Source organism: Primulina huaijiensis, chromosome 7 (genome assembly GCF_012295235.1).
Source record: "Primulina huaijiensis isolate GDHJ02 chromosome 7, ASM1229523v2, whole genome shotgun sequence".
Classification (NCBI taxonomy): Eukaryota; Viridiplantae; Streptophyta; class Magnoliopsida; order Lamiales; family Gesneriaceae; genus Primulina; species Primulina huaijiensis.
Genome location: NC_133312.1, coordinates 16,399,686 through 16,422,812, shown reverse-complemented (window position 1 = coordinate 16,422,812; position 23,127 = coordinate 16,399,686). Strand labels below are relative to the sequence as shown.

Below are 23,127 nucleotides of genomic sequence, written 5' to 3'. Positions count from 1 at the left end.
TTACGCACAAAAAACAGAGCTACAATAGTTACGCACAAGAAAACAGAGTTACATAGTCAGTTACGAAGTTACCAAGTTAGCAAGAACTCTGCGTATCTTCATTTTAAGTTAACCTTCGAGTTAAAGCTCAAAAAAACTCACGTTTATCATACATATACATAGCTTTCAGGCTATTTTTTGAGCTTAAGCACAAACATTCATTGTTGTAATATTCAATCTTCTAGAGACCAGTTGTGCTCGGAAATTACATCAGTTGAGTACTGATAAAATTGTATTGATACTAAGTGTTTCAGTTTTGACAGTGTTAAGTCCAAACTGAAGTGAGTTTGTACAAAGTGTTGTATAGATCAAAGTTTTTTAGTAAATATCATATCTTCGAGATAGAAGAGGTGCCGTTGAAGCGTTTGAAGTCTCCGAACATCCACAAATCTTGCGTTCTTTATTCTCAGTTTTATTCTATCTGTCATTCTGTTTATTTCCGCACTTTCATTAGTTAACTGATTGACATTGACAGCAACATTCGCGAATTCAGTTTATCACTAAACTGATTCATCCATCCAAAAGTTGTGAAAATTGTCAAGTGTTTATTCAACTTCCCTTTCTAAACACTTTAGCACACCCAACCGATCCTAACAAGTGGTATCAGAGTAACTGAATCTTGTTTCTGAATATTTTCATCTTTACATCTGAATACTATGTCTTCTTTCAATAAGATTCCAATGTTCTTCAGAGAAGAATTCGATGATTGGAAGATAAGAATACGGGCTAACTTATCTGCACAAGACGATGATATGTGGTACGTCATAACTGACGGACCAATGAGAATAGTGAAAGCAAATACTGTTACCATAACTGATGATGCACCAAACAGCATCGACAAACCACATGAAGAATGGACAGCAAAAGATAAAAGAAAAGTCAATTTGGATAACGTGGCCAAAGATATTTTGTACAAAACATTGGATAAAATTACTTTCAGTAAAATAAAGATGTACAAAACAGCAAAAGAGATTTGAGAGAAACTGATCCAGCTATGCGAAGAAAATGAGCAGACAAAAGAAAATAAACTCTCATTTGTTGTTCAGAAATTTGACAATATTATAATGAAGACTGGAGAGTCCATGAACGAGTATGATGAAAGAGTCAGCGGCATTATAAATGAACTGAATGCACTTGGAAAAGTGTATTCAAACAAAGAAATTGTGTAGAAGGTGGTTCGAGGTCTTCCCAAGGAATGTGATGTCAAAACTATGGCTATGAGAGAGTCCAAGGACCTAAATAAGGTTGAATTACATAACTTATTTGCTGATCTCAAAACTTATTAGTTCGAGCTGTAGATAAGAGAAGGAGAACCTTCTACACCAGTAGTTACAACTGCTCTTAGTGCTCACAAACTGGAACCAACTGGTTCAGTTGAGAAAACTGCAGATCAGCTAAGTAATGACGTCATATCATTATTTGTGAAGAAATTTGGTAAATTCATGAGAAGAAACCAAGGTTCATTCCAACGACATTATCAGAAGAACAATTCCAAGGAAGAACCAAAACTCTTGTTTCAACTGTGGAAAGCAAGGATACTTTATTGTTGACTGTCCAAAATCAAAGAAGGACAATAGACATTCAACTGAAAAGGGAAGAAATCAGTTTAATACAAAAGAAGCGAGAGGAATGATAAAAGATCATTCAAGAAGAAACATGAAGTCCTGCTAGCTGAAGAAAGCAAATCAAAATGGGCAGATACTGACAGTGAAAAGCCAGAGTCAGAGAGCTCGAGCAGCTCCAGTGATGATGAAGAAGAAGTTAAGTGCTTAATGGCAAATGATGCAGAACTGGAGTCAACAAGTAAACAGGTATTTGACTTTGGCTCTACTGATTTTACACGAGAAAAACTCATTGCCACTTTGCATGACATGGTGAATGAGTATCACAAACTTGCTCACTCAAGCAAACTGATCCCAAAGACAACAAAACTGAAACTGATGAGTCAGTTGAATTGTTGAGTTGGAAAAGGGAGATTGCAAAGCAAAAAGCTGAAATGATCGAGAACCAATCTTTGATTCATCAGTTGAAAAATGAGATTTCAAAACAAACTGACTTGATTCAAACTTGGAATAAGTCATCAGTCACTCTGACTGCAATGCAGACTTTACAAAAATCAGTTGTTGATAGAACTGGTTTAGGCTTAAATAGCATTGATGAAACCTCTGCAAGTAATACAATGCCAAAATTGAATGAACACAAAAGGAAATACCTTAATTTTGTGAAATCAACAGTGGTACAAGAAATCTTTGAATCAAGTAAACCTGCTATCCAACCGATTGAACATAAGAACAAAGATAAACAGTATGGAATTCGATATAGTCTTGAGAGTCCAACTGATTCAAAAAGCTGGTCACCCAAACGGTTCAGCTACAAAAATCAGCACTCTTGGAATGGATATTACAATTACTACAACTGTCAGTCATTTCAAAAGAGATATCTGGTGAACAAGCAATTGAAAAAGGTTGACAATCATACAGTTTCATCCACACACCACACACCTAACACACACAAGTTGGGGAAATTAATTTGGAACACATCGACTGGAAAGTCAGTCAAACTGATCCAAGTCTGGGTTCCTAAAGGACTAATCAGTTTATGGAACCAAATAGATATGGGTACCAAGATTATATATTGTGTGTGATTGTAGGTAACAGGTACAACAAAAGAATCAATTTGGTACGTAGATAGCGGATGCTCGCTACACATGACAGGGGATGCTGAATTGCTATTTCAACTGATCAAATATTCTGGTCCAAACATCAGTTTTGGAGACAACTCTAAAGGTAGAACTGTGGGTAAGGGTACGCTTATCCACGATAATATTATTATTAAAGATGTCTTACTGGTTGATAATTTGAAGTATAACTTGATTAGCATCAGTCAGTTATGCGACAATAATTTATCAGATAAGTTCAACAAACACACGTGCACAGTTAAGAGCTCAACTGATGAAATAATCATAACTGAAAATAGATGTGGTAACACTTATAAAGTGAGTTGGACTAATCAACCTAATGCACCAGTAAGTTTTGTAACTTCAAAATCTTTGGAAAACTAGTTGTGGCATAAAAGGTTGAACCATTTAAATTTTAAGTCTATTGCTCATCTGAGTAACCATGTTCTTGTAATTGGCCTGCCTAAAATAGATTTTTCAAAAGATAAAATTTGTTTGACATGTCAGTTTGGTAAATAAATAATATCTTCATTTAAAAACAAGGTTAGTAAATCTTCCTTCAGATGCTTAGAACTGCTACGTATGGATCTTTTTGATCCTATACCAGTCATGAGTTTAGGGGGAATGAAATACACATTGGTAATCGTTGATGATTTTCCAAGATTTACTTGGGTTATCTTTCTTAAATAAAAAGATCAAACTACTGTACAACTGATTAAACTTTTCAAAAGATCATTAAATGAAAAATCAGTTGGAATTGACAGAATGAGGTCTGATCGAGGGACTGAATTTGTCAATCAAAATCTTTGTCAATTTTTAGAAAATACTAAAATTAATTATGAGCTCTCAGCAGCTAGAACACCTCAGCAGAATGGTGTAGCTGAAAGGAGAAATCGAACTCTTAAAGAAGCTGCTATAACAATGCTTGCTGATTCTAGTATATCTCAAAGATTTTGAGCTGAAGCACAACAGATCAATGATTAACAAAAATAATTTGAAGACACCATATGAGATCTGGCATGGACATAAAAGTGTGGTATCCTATTTCAGAATTGTAACATCCCGAAAATTTGAAGATCCACGTAAACCACACGCATGCAAGTTATCAATTTCTTTTGTATTTTACTTAAATTATTTTAATGCATTAAATGCATGATTGAGACATAAATATGTAGTTTTAATTCTTGGTTTGTTAAAGTTTCATGCATTAGGGTTTTAAGTTGTATTTCGCGCTCGAACGAGTAATGGAGACCGGGGATAATTAGGAAAAATATTTTAGTGAATAATTAATTTTAATTAATTAATATGAAGTTTTTTAAGGGAGAATTTCAAAAATCGGGCCTCAGTGGGTATTTTTACTCGTCGGGTCGTATTTTTAACCCGTACACAAATTTTAGTGAATCGAGGGACTTTCCGAGGGCTCGGGCAATATTTTGTAAAACGTACTCAGACGAAATATTTTTTGATAGTATTATTGGATTTGTTGGATTTGTTTTAATTCTTAATAGGCTCAAAACCCCTTTTATCCCTTAATTTTTATGTTAGGGCCCATTAATGCTTAATTAGTCAATATATTAACAACCCTAAACCTATTCTTTTCATCTAGTGGCCGCCCACCTCACTTTGTAGCATCTCCGTCACGTAAAAAGTAGCAGCAACAAGCATCTTTTCTCGAAACCCTCCATTGTTTCCACGCAAGCTTCCTCCCCGCTCCTCCGGTTCACGTCTCGCACGTAGTTCTTCGAGCTTTTGATCATATAAACGCTAAGGCACGTCATGTATCTTTTTTCTCATCATTTACACCATGTTTATATGTTTTTGTTTATGTTTTTGCATGAAATTTCGTTGGTCCATCTCATAGCATCGTTTTTGCAAAGGTTTTGACACGAACATGCGTATATCTTGTGTGTAACTCACGTTTTCTTGATCGTTTTGTAAGGGGGCTCCTATGTCTAGGTGTTTTGAGGTTGTTCACGTCGAGAAAAATGAAGAAAAGAGGCCGATAGCATGTCGAGTCTTGGTTAGGGTGGAGGCCGATCGATTTTAGGTTCGAATGAGTTCTTATTGGCTAGATCGGAAAAGAATAGAAAGGGCCGATGCATGGGATGTTCCAAGGATGTGGAGGAGGCCTTGATGGGTCTGAGACATGGCTTGGGACAGCTCGTGCACGGCTGGTCTCGGGTGGAAGGGAGATCGAAAGAGCTAGCCGCAAGTTAGTGTCGAATTATTGGATTTTGGGTTTGTGTCGCGTAGATCTCGGGAGCAGCGTGCTGGTGGCTATGAGCTTGGGTTATGTCGGTCCAAGAGGGTCCTAATTTGGGCTAGGAAGGGTTGGTTCTGGGCTGGTTCGAGTTGGTAGGGCCTAGGATCAAATATTTGTGAGCTTGGTGCGTTAGGGTTTGATTATGCATGCGCTGGAAATTTCCAGCAACATTTGGGCATGGTTTCTAGGTCCTAAGTGGTTTGAAATAAGTAGCTTAGAGGCTGGTCATGTAGGTTCGAGTAATGCTTTGAGTTGGGAGAAATTTGGTTTAGTTTCTGGTTGATTCAGATTAAAATCGGGACTCCGGTCTAAGTTTTAAAATGAATCGTTGAAGTTCTGAAACGAGCTCGAGTTTACGTCTAAGAATCACTTATTAATATGTTTTAGGATGTTTTGAGGAGTTTGATAAGCTTCGGGTCGAAATTTAGAGGTCTAGGGGCAAAATGGCCATTTGCCACACGAGTCGAGATTTTAGCCCTAGCAGCGCCCTGATCACAAATTTATCATGTTTTTAATAATTAGTATCACGTTTATGATTTTTATGAAATTATGAAATTACATTGCATATTTGGTTTTAAGAAAAATTACGTATATGCATGATTTTTGTTAAGTGATGAAAATGATTATGTTTTTGAAGGATGAGATTTGGTTGTGACTGACGATATATGTAAACGATGATGATGAGGCCTAGGACCAATGGATTGGTAATACTGTCGCTGAGGTCCGACAGCCGCTGAGTACTATGGTTATATGTAAATAGATCCATCGAATAGTACGATAGAGCTGATACGATTAGAGCTGATACGAAAGTCACAACTAATGAACTGAACTCAATCAACGTAAATGTATAAGTATATTGTGATATGATGAGTTGTTTTGACACGCATGATTTTACGATATGTTTACGTTTACGCTTTTAAGATCATGAAATGTATGTTGACTACAGTACTTTTCACTGTTACATGTTATGTATATGTACTCATTATAACGTTACAGGTGTGTTGAGTCTTTAGACTCACTAGGTGTGAATGATGCAGGTGAGTTTGTTGATGAGGAGGCTGGGGGTGCCGAAATCTGAGTAAGCGGGGCTAGCTGTGCGCACGAGAACCCGAGGACCATGTACTTTTCTGCAAATATATGATTTTATGGAAACACGTTTAAACTGCTTTTTAAATGGTTGATAAATTTATTTTGTTGAGGGTTCTGATAGGTTTTAATATGCTTGACGTCTTATATTTTTAAACGGTAATTGTTTAGGTTGGTTGCTTTTTTCATAATTTTAATTGTAGTTATTTTATTCAGCAGTTGATAGATTTTACAAAATGTTGTTTCGAATTTTATATATTTATGTAGGCATGGTTTCGGCCATTGCATATTAAAAAAAAATTGTTCAGTTGAATTTTAAAACGAGCAGACGTTTCAAGAATATTCTGCTGCAGATGTTATATTCACGATAATGGCAAAAATCATTTGAAAACTTTTGATGCAAAATCTACAGAAGGAATATTTTTGGGTTATTCATCAGTCAGTAAAGCTTATAGAGTTTTTAATAAATGTACTTTGAATGTAGAAGAATCGATTCATGTTGTATTTGATGAATCGGGACTAACTGATAAGCCAACCGATCCATATGAGCTAATTGATCGCTTTATAGATATAAGTTTGGTGGATGATAGTTTAGAAGAAGTTCATATCAATTGAAATCTCGTTCAAACACTAGTACCAGAAGTAGTGGATCAATCAGTTGAACAAGAAACTGTTCCTGATAATCAGTCGGTGAAGCAAAACGATGATATTCAAATACCAACTGAAGCAGCAGCAACTGAAACTGAAGAAAACATTCAGTTACAACTGAAACAGTTGCTGAAATCGATCCAACCAATGCTGAATACAGATGGAAAAAATCACATCCACCAGAATTGGTGATAGGTAATTCATCTGATCCGGTAAGAACTCGGAATCAAATCATTAATTTATTTATTCATGCAGCTTTTGTTTCCCAACTGGAACCGAAGAAAACTGATGAAGCTCTTGTTGATCCTAACTGGATAAATGCTATGCAAGAAGAGCTAAATCAGTTTACCCATAACAATGTCTGGACTTTAGTTCCAAGATTAGTTTCTAAAACCATTATAAGTACAAAGTGGGTCTACAAAAACAAACTGAACGAAGATGGTTCAGTTCTGCGTAATAAAGCAAGTCTTGTAGCACAAGGATAGAAAAATTCTCAGGGGGTCACCCATCCCAGAATTACCCTAAGTCAAGAATGCTTAACCTTGGAGTTCTTATGTGATGAGCTACCGAAAAGAAGATGGTACTTCTTGATATGAGTAGTATCTATCAAATCTTTTAAGCTCTCGTCAATTGCACAGTCTCATACCTGAACAGTTTTGGAATCTCTCTTCTTCCGGTGTCGGTTCATTCATGTTCTCTTCGCCTAGAAGACTGTCAGGAGCCGCTCATTATCCGTACAACCTCATGGCACCGACGATCACCCTCGCCCTCTTCGGCCCCGGGACATATGATAAAATTGGAGCGATACAGAGAAGATTATCATGGACAATGAGCGGGTGCCCTCTTCGGCCCCAGGACATATGATAAAATTGGAACGACACAGAGAAGATTATCATGGACAATGAGCGGGGGAGTGATCGTCGGTTCCATGAGGTTGCACGGACAATGAGCGGCTCCTGACAAGCTTTTAGGTGAAGGAAACATAAATGAACCGATCTTACACCGGAAAGAGAGGGATTCCAAAACTGCTCAGGGATGGGATTGTGCAGTTGAGGAGGACTTAAAAGATTGGATATGTACTACTCATATCAAGAAGGTGCGTCTTCTTTTCGGTAGCTCATCACATAAGAACTCCAAGGTTAAGCGTTCTTAACTTAGGGCAATTCTGAGATAGGTGACCCCCTGGGAAGTTTCCTAAGGTGTGTGTGAGGGAGGACATAAGCACGCTGAAAATAGTCGTCTTGGTATAGTGAGGACAATCGTCGAATCTGGGGCATTACACACGTAATCCTCATGCATGATTAAAATAATTTAATTAATAATCTAGTTAATGCATGTTATGTGTTAAATTATTTTAAATGAATATATATTTATTTTTATGCAAATTAAAATCTTTCTCAAATTTTAGTTTTTCAGACAAATATTCGATGCCGGATCGAGAAAGAAGACCGGAGACTTTTGAGGCGATAAAAATATGAAGTTATATTTTTATTTTAAGCCGAGAATTAGGTATTTTAAATGATTTACGAATTTTAGTATTTTAGGGCTAAATTTAATTTATCAAGTTATATAAAAATATGTTCTGCATTTTAATTAGTAAAATTAGAAAATAAGAGATTTAAATACTTCTACTCGAAATACAATATTTTAATAATTATTTCATGGCATAGTTAAATAAATTAGGTAATATTTAACTTATGGGTAGAATTTAAAATTTTAAGGACTCTTGAATTTTTCAAATTTGTAAAAGTTGGAGGGCTTAATTAGAAATTACAATTTTGATTAATTAACTTAAATACCTAATAAGTAATATATTTATTGTATAAGAAGAATCCTACCCTAACTAACCATCACTACACGCCTCACACACATTAAATACCAGGAACACACACACAAACACACACAAATCCACATACCTCTCGGCCGAACACTAGGGCTGGGGTTTGGAAGTTTTTTTTATTTTTCTCCTAGCAGCAACCTTGGGCGATCATCACACTATGTTACCTGAATAATTTATTCCCTTTTCAAGCCATAAAACGCTGCAAACCGTCTCTGTTCGGCCTCCGTTCTTTCTCGCGTTTGTTATCGATATTTCGTGCATTTTTTACATAAAGGCATGTCTAAACCTTTTTTTTACGCATCGATAATGTTATATAATGTATTTTGACACAAATTATGCATGAAAATTGTTGGTTCGATTATATGAATGCTAGAACGTTATTAAAAATCGTTTCGATATATATTATGCATGAACTTCTACGTTTTCCTCGAGTTTTCGATCGTAGGCTTCACTTGACAGACCTAGGGCTTGTTGCTGCATGTGGTTACGTTATAAAGTCTGTTTAGATGTCGTTATGTGGTCCGGAATGGGCCGATAGGCCGCTGGTGCAACAGAAAATGTAGCAAGAGCAGCCGCGCGCATATGGCATAGTCGCGGGTTCGAGCGTGGGGATGGTGGCTTAGATGGACCAGGGATCATGGATAGGGTCTAGGTGGGGTGTTAGGGTCCTGGGGTAGGCCTAGTATTGGTTGGTTAGGGTCTGGTTTTCTAGCATAAGGGCTGGAGCCGTGAGTATAGGTTACGCACATGAAGGTGGCGCGCGACTTAGGGCTTACGATTTTGAGAGGTTAAGGGGTTGTACATGTGTTATGGGCTGGAACAGACTGGACCAAGTCTTAAATGACGTCTAAGGGTCAATTCTAGGGCTTGGTTTGGGCTTGGTTCGAGTTAGAATCGATAGGAAGTCATACGGAACGCATAGATACCATAACGTTGCTCTTTGGGGCATCTTGTGTCTTTATGGTTCGTTGTACATGATACGGGGTTTGGGCATGGTTTAGGGCTGGTTTAGAGTCTTGGACAATAGGTTAGGATGTGTTTTACTTGTGGGTTGAGTCCCGAGTCGATTGATAAGTCCTAAGTGGCTTTATTTAATTCAAGAGTCGTATGTGTCTGAATGCACTTTAAGGGCTATTTTGGGTATTTAATTTAGGATGTTTTGGCAACATGTCGGGGGACGAACCAACGAGGTTCACGATGTTCGTAAGTACGTACGACGTACAAAATAATTATTTTTGAGGTATCCGATTTGTCTTGTGACCAAATTATGTTACGAGTTTGGAAGCTGGAGAACGTGTCAAGGGACCTCTCCAGCCTCTTCGGGGGATTATGTTATGTTAGGGAGTGGACATCCGATCCAAGAGTTGTGGTGATCCCTACCAGTACAGTACTGTGGTTGGTTTGCTCAAACGATTTATGTTATGGCTACTTGCATTGAATAAAACTCTACGCAAAATGATTTACTATTATTATGACAAGTATGAAAATATGCTTTTATGAAAACTTTTAGGCAAGAAAGTCGCGTTATACATATTTATGCTTATGTTATGCTATGTGCGCTATGTACAAACTATGTTTAAATTGTATGAATTTTATTACGTGCTACTTGTTATTCGTGGTTTATGAATACTGAGTCATTAGACTCACTAGACTTGATCAATGTAGATGATGCTGTTGAGGAGACGGAAGGTTGTGACCAGTGAGCAAGCTCGGGCCAGTGGCAGTGCAGACCCGAGGACCTTGTAGTTCGCGAGATTTATTATGCACATTTTAAAACTATTTGCTCTGACTTTATGCATTTGAATTGATGGGAAGTACGTTGAAACTTTTTATATTATGTTGGATTTTTCAAATTATGGTGGATGTTTTAACTTGGGATTTTTGTGGTTAAGGTATTTAAAAATGATGGAGTTTTAAATTTAAATTTTATTTTAATATGGGTGGTTACCATTATTTTATTTTATGAGTTATTTTTATAATAAATTATTTAATAAAAAAATTCAAATTTTTTCGAAAATATTAATGTAGTACTATTTTAATAACGGGTCGTCACATTAACTTTTTTGAGTTTAAAAGTCATTCTTTATTAGTTTAATATATCAATGTGAAACATTTATAACATTTCCATTGTCGACCCCTTGAGAAGTCGACGTCTGTTGTGGCCCACTCTAGAAGGCTTTCATTCACATTTCAATATTTAGTACGTGCATCACACACCTTAATCTAACCTATAATTTTTATTATCGACAGTGATCCTATTTTACCCCTTTTCTAGGTGGCATCTTCAGCTATGCCGACTCTCAACAAGAGCACTAATATTTGTTAGAGTAGGTGTGTCCGTCGAGCCAAGTGTTGGCTGAGGGTTCACATTGAAACTCTATGTATAAACAATTTTTATTTTAATTATATTTGAAATTATCGTTTTTGCACATCTTTATCTGTATATTCATGCTTGTTGCATAGATAAAGTCCTTGAATATATAAATAGTAGAAAGAATATGAGATGCTCATATGATGAGTATCATGAAACTCATATTTGGAATACTGTATATTCTAAACAGTTCCTAGTCGATTTAGCCGTCGTTAAGAAAGATAAAGGCCGCTCGAGTTTGATACTAGTATCTGTTATATAAGTACCATGTTTCATTGGTAGGAGACATTGTGATGTCCGGGCATGTAGATAGGTGCTCCTTGTAGAGTGCACTGAACAACCTTCCATAAAAGACTTTCCAAATGGTTCTCACTTATCGAGTGGAAATTTCTTAGTTTATGATTGTACACAATTAGTCCTTATGACCCGGGACAACATTGAGATTCTATATGCTAGCGTTGCACTTTGACTTGTTTACCGACTCTTATGGGATCGTCAGGTGGCAAGATTGGGTGTTTTGTCGAAACATATATGATTCGATGCATTTTAGTCGGGGATTCATCGCTTTCCTTCGGGTATGGATGTCCTATGTGATATCATGTATATGTAGTTTGAAATCTCTGATCAGAGTGTTGGTGGTAATTAAGAAAGGAGTTTCTTATATTACACCATCGATGCAACTACGAAATGACACATAGTATCGATTCTTTGACAACTCTCAATATACCAATAGTTGTCGAATCGGTCATGATATATGAGATGAATGGACCGTACTGTGCGCTAACCATAATGGAATGGTTCATGCAGGCACTATCATTGGATACCTAGGGAATCATGTAAGCGATGCTGCTAGGCGTTTGACATGATTGGTTGGGTACTATCATACTTGAGTTCTGACGTTCTTATTATCAATGAGTTGATAAGTAAAAATGGAGCAACTAGAGTATGCTCATATAAGGATATGTTTAGTCCTGAATCACATTGAGATATGAACCAACTGCTAGTTGTATCAATGAATGATAGTAGTAGTTTTACGTGTTTTGTGGCATTAGTTTGTGTGTGTTTGCATTGTACATGCGTACTTTTTGTTTACATTTTGTGCATTGTAGAGTAAACATTTTCATTTGATCATGTCTCACCTGGGCGTATCGAATTGGCAGGTAAACTGGCTGGAAATCGGAAATCGGAGCAAAGTGTGCCAACAAGAAGTTTCGGGACAGAAGAGACGGCGCTCGGGCGGCGAAATTCTAACGCCCGAGCGCGAGAAGCGACTCAAAGGAGAAAAACTACAGAATATGTGGCGCTCGATCGGTAATTCTCTACCGCCCGAGCGCCGAAAGATGAACTCTGCACTTGTTTTACAGAATGTGTGGCGCTCGAGCGGTAATTCTCTACCGTCCGAGCGCCACTTAATTTTGGGAAGATTTGGCAGCCGATTTTTTTTTCCTTATTTTGGGATGGTGGCTGATATGGCAAGGAGAGGGTCGAGATTTGAGGATTATTCAGACATTGTTGAAGATTCAAGACAAGCTTTGGAGAGGATTGAGCGCTTGGATTGAAGATTCGACACTTTCCGGGCACCGTTCTTTGCGTTTTTCGTCGATTCTAGTATTTCTAACTTAGTTTTTATTTTCTAAACTTTGTTTTGTTGATTTCAATCATGATTTCTAGTAGCTAACTTTCATATTTGTTGGGATTTGAGGGGATCCTACCCCAAAACGTTGAATTAATTGAATTCAGTTTCGATTTCTGGTTTATTCTTGATTATACTATTGTTTTCTTCGTGTTGTTAGAACATAGCTAATTTTAACAACGTTTTCATATTGCGAGTGAGTTCGAGAGAATAACTTGTGATAGGAACGAGTAGTATAATCCGTGGATCTACAATTTACATAGATATATGAAATTGGATACGCGTCGATAGTCATAGTCCGAAGGGTCGAAAACTAGGGGATTTCATAGATCGAAATGCGATTCACTCTTGATAAATAATTAAAGATATTTAATTACTTCATTGAGTCGAATTAGTTTGGCATAGCTCGAGAGAGTGTGTTCAATTGAATAGGAAATCCTGTCGGAAGCGTAAACCAATATCGAACGAATTAACTAATTAATGAGGGGTAGGTGAACCGATATTCCCAACAAATCCGTCTTGTCATTGAATCTTAATCAACCATTTTAGATATTATCTTTGTTTAGCATTTATTGAATCTTTTTATTTGCATTTCTTGTTTAAGAACAGTAGTGTAAAACAATCAAATCAATTTCCGTTGCTAAATGTTCAATAACTGAAAATAATAATTGTTAAATACAGTCTTCAGTGGAACGATACTCGTACTCACGTACATTATATTATTACTTGACATCGTGCACTTGCGATTAAATTTGAGCATACAAAACCATATTTTTATTAAGGATTTCACAGTGCAAGTTTTGCTCGATCAAGTTTTTCGCGCCGCTGCCGGGGACTGTTAATCTACAATTTTATTTTTAGCTATTTTCTTTAGCAAATTTTTTTATTGTTATTTTTCTTTTTGAACTAACGCTCCGTATTCTATTCCAGATCTCTTGTCCAGTGCATGCCAAGGTCTCTCGAATCTGAACTAGAGATATTCGATCCCGAGATTGAAAGAACCTTACGCAGACGACAACAACAGCAGAGATTTAGAGACATAATGAATAGGAACGAACGTGAGGAGGAGCATCACGAAGATCTAAGGATCGAAGAGCCAAGGCGCATACCCATGCTTGAGTATGCACAACCGTCGCTTGACGGGGCACGTCCAAGCATAGTGCGCCCAACAATCAGGGCAAACCAGTTTGAGATCAAGCCAGCAATAATTCAAATGATCCAGAACACTGTCCAATTCGGGGGGAATGCGCTGGATGATCCGAACACTCACATCGCCGACTTCTTAGAAATTTGCGATACTTTTAAATTTAATGGTGTTTCAGATGATGCTGTTAGACTACGTTTATTTCCATTCTCTTTGCGTGATAAAGCTAAATCTTGGTTGAATTGTTTACCTACAGGTTCAATCACAACTTGGGATGATATGGCCAAGGCATTCCTCTTAAAGTACTTTCCCCCATCAACAACCATGAAGCTGCGAGCGGACATAACCACCTTCTCTCCATTTGACCAGGAGTCACTCTACGAGGCGTGGGAGCGCTACAAAGACTTATTGCGAAGATGCCCACATCATGAGTTACCTCTTGGGTTAGTGGTCCAAACTTTTTACTATGGTTTAATTTCATCTAACCGAACCATGATAGATGCTGCGGCCTGCGGAAATCTGTTGAGGAAAACGGCCGAGGAGGGGTATGAGTTACTAGAGGAGATAGCTGCTAGCAGCTATCATCCTCAATCAGAAAGGCACACTCAGCGAAGAACTGCAAGAATACACCAGGTAACTGACTTTTCAGCTGTCACTGCACAATTGGAAGCACTCAACAGGAAAATAGACAGCATGAGCGTAAACGGGACAGCGATGCACCTACAAGAGATATTTTGTGAAAAATGCGGAGGGGAACACTATGTTAAAGACTGTCAAGACAGTGTTCCGTTCTATGTAAATAAGGAGGCACCAGTGAATCAAGTGGGGATTCAAAACCGTCCGAGGAATGATCCTTATTCAAATACATATAATCCTGGATGGAGACAACACCCCAACTTCTCATGGGATGGCCAAGGCAATCAGACGCGACCACAAGGAGGACAGCAGTATAGTAAGCAACCGATGTATCGACAGGAAACTCGAGATGAAAAATCAAACTTGGAGCAAATGATGTCGAAGTTCATTTCATCCACTGAAACTAGACTCCAAAACCAAGATGCATCGATAAAAGGACTCTAGAATCAAATTGGGCAGTTAACCAAAATGATAGCAAGTAGAGAGCCGGGCACCTTGCCTAGTAACACGGAGACTAATCCAAAAGAGCAAGTGAAGGCCATTGAGTTGAAGAGTGGCAAGATTCTAGAGTCAAGGGAAAAAGAAAAAAGTCAAACGAAGGATGAGCAGACTGCAACATCTAAAGGTAAGTCTTCTAACTCTACACCAGCACCCACTGCACAGTCTAAGATTGTTATCCCTCCACCATTCCCTGTAGCATTGAAAAAAGCAAAACTAGATGCACAATTCGGTAAGTTTCTAGAGGTATTTAAAAAGTTACATATCAATATTCCTTTTGCCGATGCTTTGATGCAAATGCCTAGTTATGCTAAATTTTTGAAGGACATCTTAGCGAACAAGATAAAATTGGAGGATCACATGACGGTAAGTCTAACTGAAAACTGCTTTGCTTTGGTGCAAAATAAGATCCCACCGAAACTCAAAGATCCAAGGATTTTTTCTATTCCTTGCATGATTGGTGATGTCGTTTTTCATAAAGCGTTATGTGATCTTGGTGCAAGTATCAACCTCATGCCTTTTTCTGTGTTCAGGAAACTTGGATTGGGAAAACCTAAGCCGACAAGGATGTCGTTACAACTGGCTGACAGATCCGTCAAGTATCCAAGAGGAGGGATTGAGGATGTGTTAGTTAAGGTGGACAAATTTATCTTTCCTGCAGATTTTGTGGTGCTCGACATGAAGGAGGACATGGAGATGCCTCTAATTTTGGGGAGACCGTTCCTTGCAACTGGCAAGGCTCTGATTGATGTACAGGAAGGGAAGTTAAGATTGAGAGTGGGGGAAGAGGAGATTACTTTTGACGTTTTTAATACACTTAAGCACACATTGCATTCTGATAGTTGTTATAGAATTGATGCTATTGATTCTCTTGTGTCTAACTATGTGCAGGACGCTCTTAGGGACCCCTTGGAGGCCACTCTCACTACTGAAATGGGCGAAGATGAATTGGACGAAGAAAAAGCTGAAATAGTGGCATACTTTAATGCAAACCATCCATGGAGAAAACCAATGAAGATGCGACTAGAGGATTTAGGAGAGCGAAGGGATTTGACACTGCCAAAGTCAAGCATCGAGGACCCACCAACACTTGAGCTAAAACCACTACCTCCACACCTCAAGTATGTATACCTAGGTGCGAATAACACTTTACCTGTCATTATTTCTGCTGCTTTGACAGATGTTATGGAGGACAAACTGGTGGAAGTTTTGAAAGCGCACAAGAGTGCATTTGCGTGGAAGGTGACAGATATCAAAGGGATCAATCCATCAGTTTGCATGCACAAGATTTTGATGGAAGACAAATACTCACCTCTTGTGCAACCTCAGAGAAGATTGAATCCAAAGATGCAAGAGGTAGTAAAGGCTGAAACGATTAAGCTTCTCGATGCAGGTATTATCTATCCTATATCTGATAGTGCATGGGTAAGCCCTGTTCAGTGTGTGCCGAAAAAAGGTGGGATTACTGTGATCACAAATGAAAATAATGAATTAATACCCACTAGGACTGTTACGGGATGGCGTGTGTGCATTGATTATAGGAAATTAAATGATGCCACCCGTAAAGACCACTTTCCCCTTCCCTTTATTGATCAAATGCTTGAGAGGTTAGCGGGTCACGAGTTTTATTGTTTCTTGGATGGGTATTCTGGCTATAATCAAATCACTATTGCACCTGAAGACCAAGAGAAAACCACGTTCACTTGTCCTTATGGGACTTTTGCTTTTCGCCGTATGCCTTTTGGTCTTTGTAATGCACCGGCTACATTTCAGCGGTGTATGACTGCTATATTCCATGATATGATTGAAACTTTTCTTGAAATATTTATGGATGACTTTTCTATCTTTGGTGCAACGTTTGATGAGTGTTTGCAGAATTTGAGATCTGTGTTGAAGATATGCGAGGAGACGAACCTGGTACTTAATTGGGATAAGTGTCATTTCATGGTACAAGAGGGAATTGTCCTATGGCACAAGATTTCAGAGAACAGAATAGCGGTGGACAAGGCAAAAGTCGAAGTTATCAAGAACCTACCGCCTCCGACATCCATAAAGGGAGTTAGAAGTTTTCTAGGCCACGCCGGTTTTTATCGGCGTTTTATCAAAGATTTTTCTAAAATTGCCAAACCTCTATCTTCCTTACTTATGAAAGATGTGCCATTTGATTTAATTCTGACTGTTTACAGGCATACGAGGATTTGAAGGAGCTCTTGGTGACGGCTCCTGTCTTGGTGGCTCCAGATTGGGATCTACCATTCGAGGTAATGTGCGAAGCCAGTGATACTGCGGTGGGAGCTGTGCTTGGCCAGCGGCAAAACAAGGTATTTCATACAATCTACTACGCAAGTAAGACCTTAGATGAGGCTCAATTGAATTATGCAACAACTGAAAAGGAATTACTTGCAGTAGTATTTGCTCTCGACAAATTTCACTCATATCTTGTTCTGTCCAAAGTCATTGTTTACACCGATCACTCTGCACTTAAATATTTACTTGCTAAAAAAGATGCAAAGCCACGCCTTCTTCGATGGATTTTGTTGCTACAAGAATTTGATTTAGAAATAAAAGATAAGAAGGGTGTTGAGAACGTTGTGGCGGATCATCTGTCTAGGTTGGAGTTGGTTAGTAATGACAGTGTAGATCATGCTATAAATGATTGGTTTCCTGATGAGCAACTATTTGAGGTGAGACACTGTCCTTGGTATGCGAATTTTGCTAACTTTCTTGTCACAGGCACTCCACCACCTAATTTATCATTTCACCAACGAAAGAAATTCTTCTCTGACGTGAAATATTACTTTTGGGAGGAACCGTTTTTGTTTAAAATTTGTGCAGATTCTATGATAAGAAGATGTGTTGCAGAGGAGGAGTTTGGGCAAATCCTCCATCATTGTCATGACCGTGAGGTAGGTGGTCACTTCGGACCAACCAGGACGGCATCTAAGGTACTCGAATGTGGCTTTTATTGGCCAACTCTATTTAAGGATGCTCGTTCTTATGTGCTAGCTTGTGATAGATGCCAACGGACAGGTAACATCTCTAACCGTCATGAAATGCCATTGAATAATATCATTGAGTGTGAGGTATTCGATGTGTGGGGGATAGACTTCATGGGACCGTTTCCCAGTTCATTCACGAAAAAATATATTTTGGTGGCGGTTGACTATGTGTCTAAATGGGTAGAGGTAGAAGCATATGCCACTAATGATGCTCAGGTGGTTTTGAAATTTTTGAAGAAAAATATTTTTAACAGATTTGGAACACCGAGAGCAATCATTAGTGATGGTGGCACTCATTTTTGCAACAAACTATTTGAAAAACTCTTGAACAAATACGGTGTCACACACAAGATCTCTACCCTTTATCATCCCCAGACAAGTGGTCAAGTTGAGGTGTCTAATCGAGAAATCAAGCGAATTTTGGAAAAAGTGGTGGGAGTCAGTAGGAAAGATTGGTCGGTCAGGTTAGATGATGCTCTCTGGGCATATAGGACTGCTTTTAAAACACCTATAGGCACTACACCATATAGGTTTTTGTTTGGTAAAGCATGTCATTTACCTGTAGAATTGGAGCATCGAGCGTATTGGGCCACAAAAGCATTGAACTTTAATTTTACTGATGCAGGTGAACGACGTCTACTGCAACTGGATCAGTTAGAGGAATTCCGGAACCTGGCATATGATCTTGCATTGTCATACAAGGAGAAGACAAAGAGGGCCCATGAAAAGCGAATCATCGAGAAGGAATTCAAGGAAGGGGACAATGTTCTACTCTACAACTCCCGATTGCGACTATTTCCTGGAAAATTGAAGTCACGATGGTCTGGACCATTCGTGATCTCTAAAGTATACCCGTCGGGAGCCGTGGAACTGCACGATGGGAAGGATGGGACATTCATGGTCAATGCCCAGCGACTGAAGCACTACATGGGTGGCATAATGGAGCCACACCTTGGAATCACCCGGTTCTAAGACAATTCAAACTGAGACCGGCCGACAGTCTAGCTCTCGACTGTAAATTGAGAACTACTTTTCTTTCCCCTCTCTTGCATTTAATTTGATTTTATCTTTCTTGATTTTGTTTTATATTTTTAATGTTGTTTGTTCTTATATTTATATATATAAAATAAAAAAAATAGAAAAACGAAATTTTCCCGAGAGCTCCGCGCTCGGGCGGTATTTTTCTACCGCTCGAGCGCGGCCATTTATTTCACAAAATAATTCCCGAGAACCTGGCGCTCGAGCGGTAATTTTTTACCGCTCGAGCGCGCCTGCTCATTAAAACACGCGAACACTTCTCTCCCTTCTCTCATTCTGCACTTTTCTTCCCCAAATCAAATCCCTAACTCTAACTCTTCTCCCCCTTTTCAATTTTTTGCGCAGGGCTCAATCCTTACCCAAATCCGCGGCACGGTGGACCAATCTTGGTTGGGAAACAAGCTCATTCATCACTCCGGTCTTTTTCTCCGCTTCAAAGCAAAATCTCCATCAACTCCACTATGGCACCAAAGAAATCGAAAGGTACTCCCGGTTCTTCCTCTTCCTCCTCGTTTGATAGAACTCGCTTTGTGAATGCGGCGGCTAGGGACAGATATGATCATGCTAGAATACATAGAAACCCCATTGCCGAAAGAGGATTCCGTCGTACATTTGAGGATAGATACTTGCCAACTCTTGTGGAATTGGAAAGAAGAGGTTGGGAAAAATTTAGTGAGCCACCTAAGGCGGCTGTGGTGTCCGTGGTTAGGGAATTTTACGCTAATGCCTGCGAACGAACTAATTATAGGGCATTTGTTAGAGCAAAGCTTGTGCCGTTTGATTCTACCACGATAAATTCCCTCTTAGAAACGGCCGAGGTCGATGACTCTAACTTCCAGGAGTTGGTAGTTGCTCCCGACTACAATTTGATTATCGAGACTCTATGCCACCCGGGGGCGATGTGGAAACCATTGGGCGGACCGCCAAGCTGCTTTGATGAGAAATACTTGAAAGCCAACATTGCCCTGTGGTATTTGTTTGTGGCCCGGAGGATGATGCCCGTCTCGCATAAAAGCGAGGTACAAAAGGAACGAGCGGTGCTACTTTTTGCTTTGGCCCAAGGATATGACATAAATGTGGGCAACCTTATCGCTTCTCAGATCATGTTGAGTGCTCGCAACAGCCATGTTGGTCTTTTCTTTCCGACCATCATATCCGAATTGTGTGCACGAGCAGGGGTACACTTCCGGGAAGACGAGGAGTGGCTTCAACCGATGAAGCCAATTTGTCATGACGATGAACAACAAAAAAGGGCGAAACGACAGGTGGACTTCCCCACTCAGGCGGAGGAAGCCGGTGGATCTAGCACCGCCGCCCCTCGTCGCCCACAACCCCGTCGGCGCACTCAGAACGAGAAGATGGACGAGAGTCTTGCTTTCATGGCCCACCAGGAGCAAGTGAACATCAACTTTCAGGCACAGTTTACCCACCTCGATTCCATGATGCGCACCATGCTCATCCACGGGGGCATGGACCCAGGGGCAATGCCACCACAGCCGCCGTTCGTTCCTCCTTTTCAGTTCCAGTATGACTATCTCCCGCAAGGGGATGCCGCGGGAGTACCACCACCGGAGTACGACGATGAGGAGCCTTGATCAGGGGAGTTTACTGTTTCCCTTGCATTTCTTTTCTTTCTTTTGTCTGCTCCTTTATTGTGGTCCGCATTATTGTTCGTTCGGTCATTTATTTTTTGCTTTTGTTGCTGTGTTTGCATTCATGTTTGCATGTGTGTTTCCCATCTTTTGTGCAATGGGGACATTGCACACCTTTAGTATGAGGGGGTCGTCCTTTGTCTTGGTTTGCTTGCATATTTATCTTGCATAAGTGTCAGTTGATGGTGAATTTAGACGATTGGTAGCCAGTGATGATTTTGGGCTAAATGAACAGCATGTTACTTAGACCTATCACTCGTTATGAATCCCCCGGTATTTTGAAATTTTGTTTATGCGCACATAGTGGATTTTAATCGTGGTGTCAATGATAGTTAAGTTCAAAATAATCTGTGAGGGGAACTGGAGAAATAGAAGATGCGAGTAGAACTTGAATGTGTACCTGTTGAAATGAGTGACTACCCAGTAACATGAATTCAAGTAGAAAATCAAAAGTATTCCTCAAACATCCTTCATCCAATCGTGCATAGGACCTATAAATTCGCTCCGAGGCCAGACTAATAAACATATACTATATCCAAAGCCTAGGGAGTACGCATGAGAAAACTATGCACCAGAAAAAAAAAAAAAAAAATTTGGTATAAAAAAGGGGATGTAAGGTGTGGGGGAGCCAAAAAGGGGTGAAATCCTACCCCAAGGCTAAAAAGATGGAGATGTAAGGCGTTGAGGAATGTCAGAGAAAATTTCTGACAAAGTGCATAGTGAAAATGATCTACGTACTCCCCATCTTTCTTGACCACTTGAGCCGTTGGTTATTGACTCCCTACATTTTGTTGTTGTTCAACTATGGAACTCTACCACTGTTTGTGTTTACTGGTTGGTCCCAAATAGAAACAGGACTCAGAAAAGAGAAACTTGCGTTGACTGGTTAATTCGGCAACCCACATGATTTGCGAATAAAACTGTCAGAAACACAAGCTAGAAAGATCCACAGCACACACGACCACATCTTTTGGAAAAATATTATTGTATTGTGAGGTTCTGAAAAAGGGGGGTGATTTATGTTGTGATTTGACTAAATGGATGTGGTTCACAACCCCGCTGAGGCAATAGATGCCAGTTTACTACTTCACCATCAGTTTAGTTTGTTTTATTCTCCTCATTCTGTGTTGGTTGCATGTTGAGTGTAGTTTGTAACCTGTTTGGCTTGAGGACAAGCCAAAGGTTAGTATGAGGGGGTTGATAGTAGTAGTTTTTACGTGTTTTGTGGCATTAGTTTGTGTGTGTTTGCATTGTGCATGCGTACTTTTTGTTTACATTTTGTGCATTGTAGAGTAAACATTTTCATTTGATCATGTCTCACCTGGGCGTATCGAATTGGCAGGTAAACTGGCTGGAAATCGGAAATCGGAGCAAAGTGTGCCAACAAGAAGTTTCGGGACAGAAGAGACGGCGCTCGGGCGGTGAAATTCTACCGCCCGAGCGCGAGAAGCGACTCAAAGGAGAAAAACTACAGAATATGTGGCGCTCGATCGGTAATTCTCTACCGCCAGAGCGCCGAAAGATGAACTCCGCACTTGTTTTACAGAATGTGTGGCGCTCGAGCGGTAATTCTCTACCGTCCGAGCGCCACTTAATTTTGGGAAGATTTGGCAGCCGATTTTTTTTTCCTTATTTTGGGATGGTGGCTGATATGGCAAGGAGAGGGTCGAGATTTGAGGATTATTCAGACATTGTTGAAGATTCAAGACAAGCTTTGGAGAGGATTGAGCGCTTGGATTGAAGATTCGACACTTTCCGGGCACCGTTCTTTGCGTTTTTCGTCGATTCTAGTATTTCTAACTTAGTTTTTATTTTCTAAACTTTGTTTTGTTGATTTCAATCATGATTTCTAGTAGCTAACTTTCATATTTGTTGGGATTTGAGGGGATCCTACCCCAAAACGTTGAATTAATTGAATTCAGTTTCGATTTCTGGTTTATTCTTGATTATACTATTGTTTTCGTCGTGTTGTTAGAACATAGCTAATTTTAACAACGTTTTCATATTGCGAGTGAGTTCGAGAGAATAACTTGTGATAGGAATGAGTAGTATAATACGTGGATCTACAATTTACATAGATATATGAAATTGGATACGCGTCGATAGTCATAGTCCGAAGGGTCGAAAACTAGGGGATTTCATAGATCGAAATGCGATTCACTCTTGATAAATAATTAAAGATATTTAATTACTTCATTGAGTCGAATTAGTTTGGCATAGCTCGAGAGTGTGTGTTCAATTGAATAGAAAATCATGTCGGAAGCGTAAACCAATATCGAATTAATTAACTAATTAATGAGGGGTAGGTGAACCGATATTCCCAACAAATCCGTCTTGTCATTGAATCTTAATCAACCATTTTAGATATTATCTTTGTTTAGCATTTATTGAATCTTTTTATTTGCATTTCTTGTTTAAGAACAGTAGTGTAAAACAATCAAATCAATTTCCGTTGCTAAATGTTCAATAACTGAAAATAATAATTGTTAAATACAGTCTTCAGTGGAACGATACTCGTACTCACGTACATTATACTATTACTTGACATCGTGCACTTGCGATTAAATTTGAGCATACAAAACCATATTTTTATTAAGGATTTC

General features: G+C 39.1%; 1 protein-coding gene across 1 annotated transcript; it reads left to right on the top strand.

Annotated features, from left to right (window-relative positions):
* The first annotated feature begins 13,599 nt into the window (after positions 1-13,599).
* Positions 13,600-14,781, top strand: LOC140981628 (uncharacterized). Its single transcript, XM_073448052.1, has one exon. The coding sequence runs from the start codon at positions 13,600-13,602 to the stop codon at positions 14,779-14,781; it is 1,182 nt and encodes a 393-aa protein (XP_073304153.1).
* Positions 14,782-23,127: the final 8,346 nt, after the last annotated feature.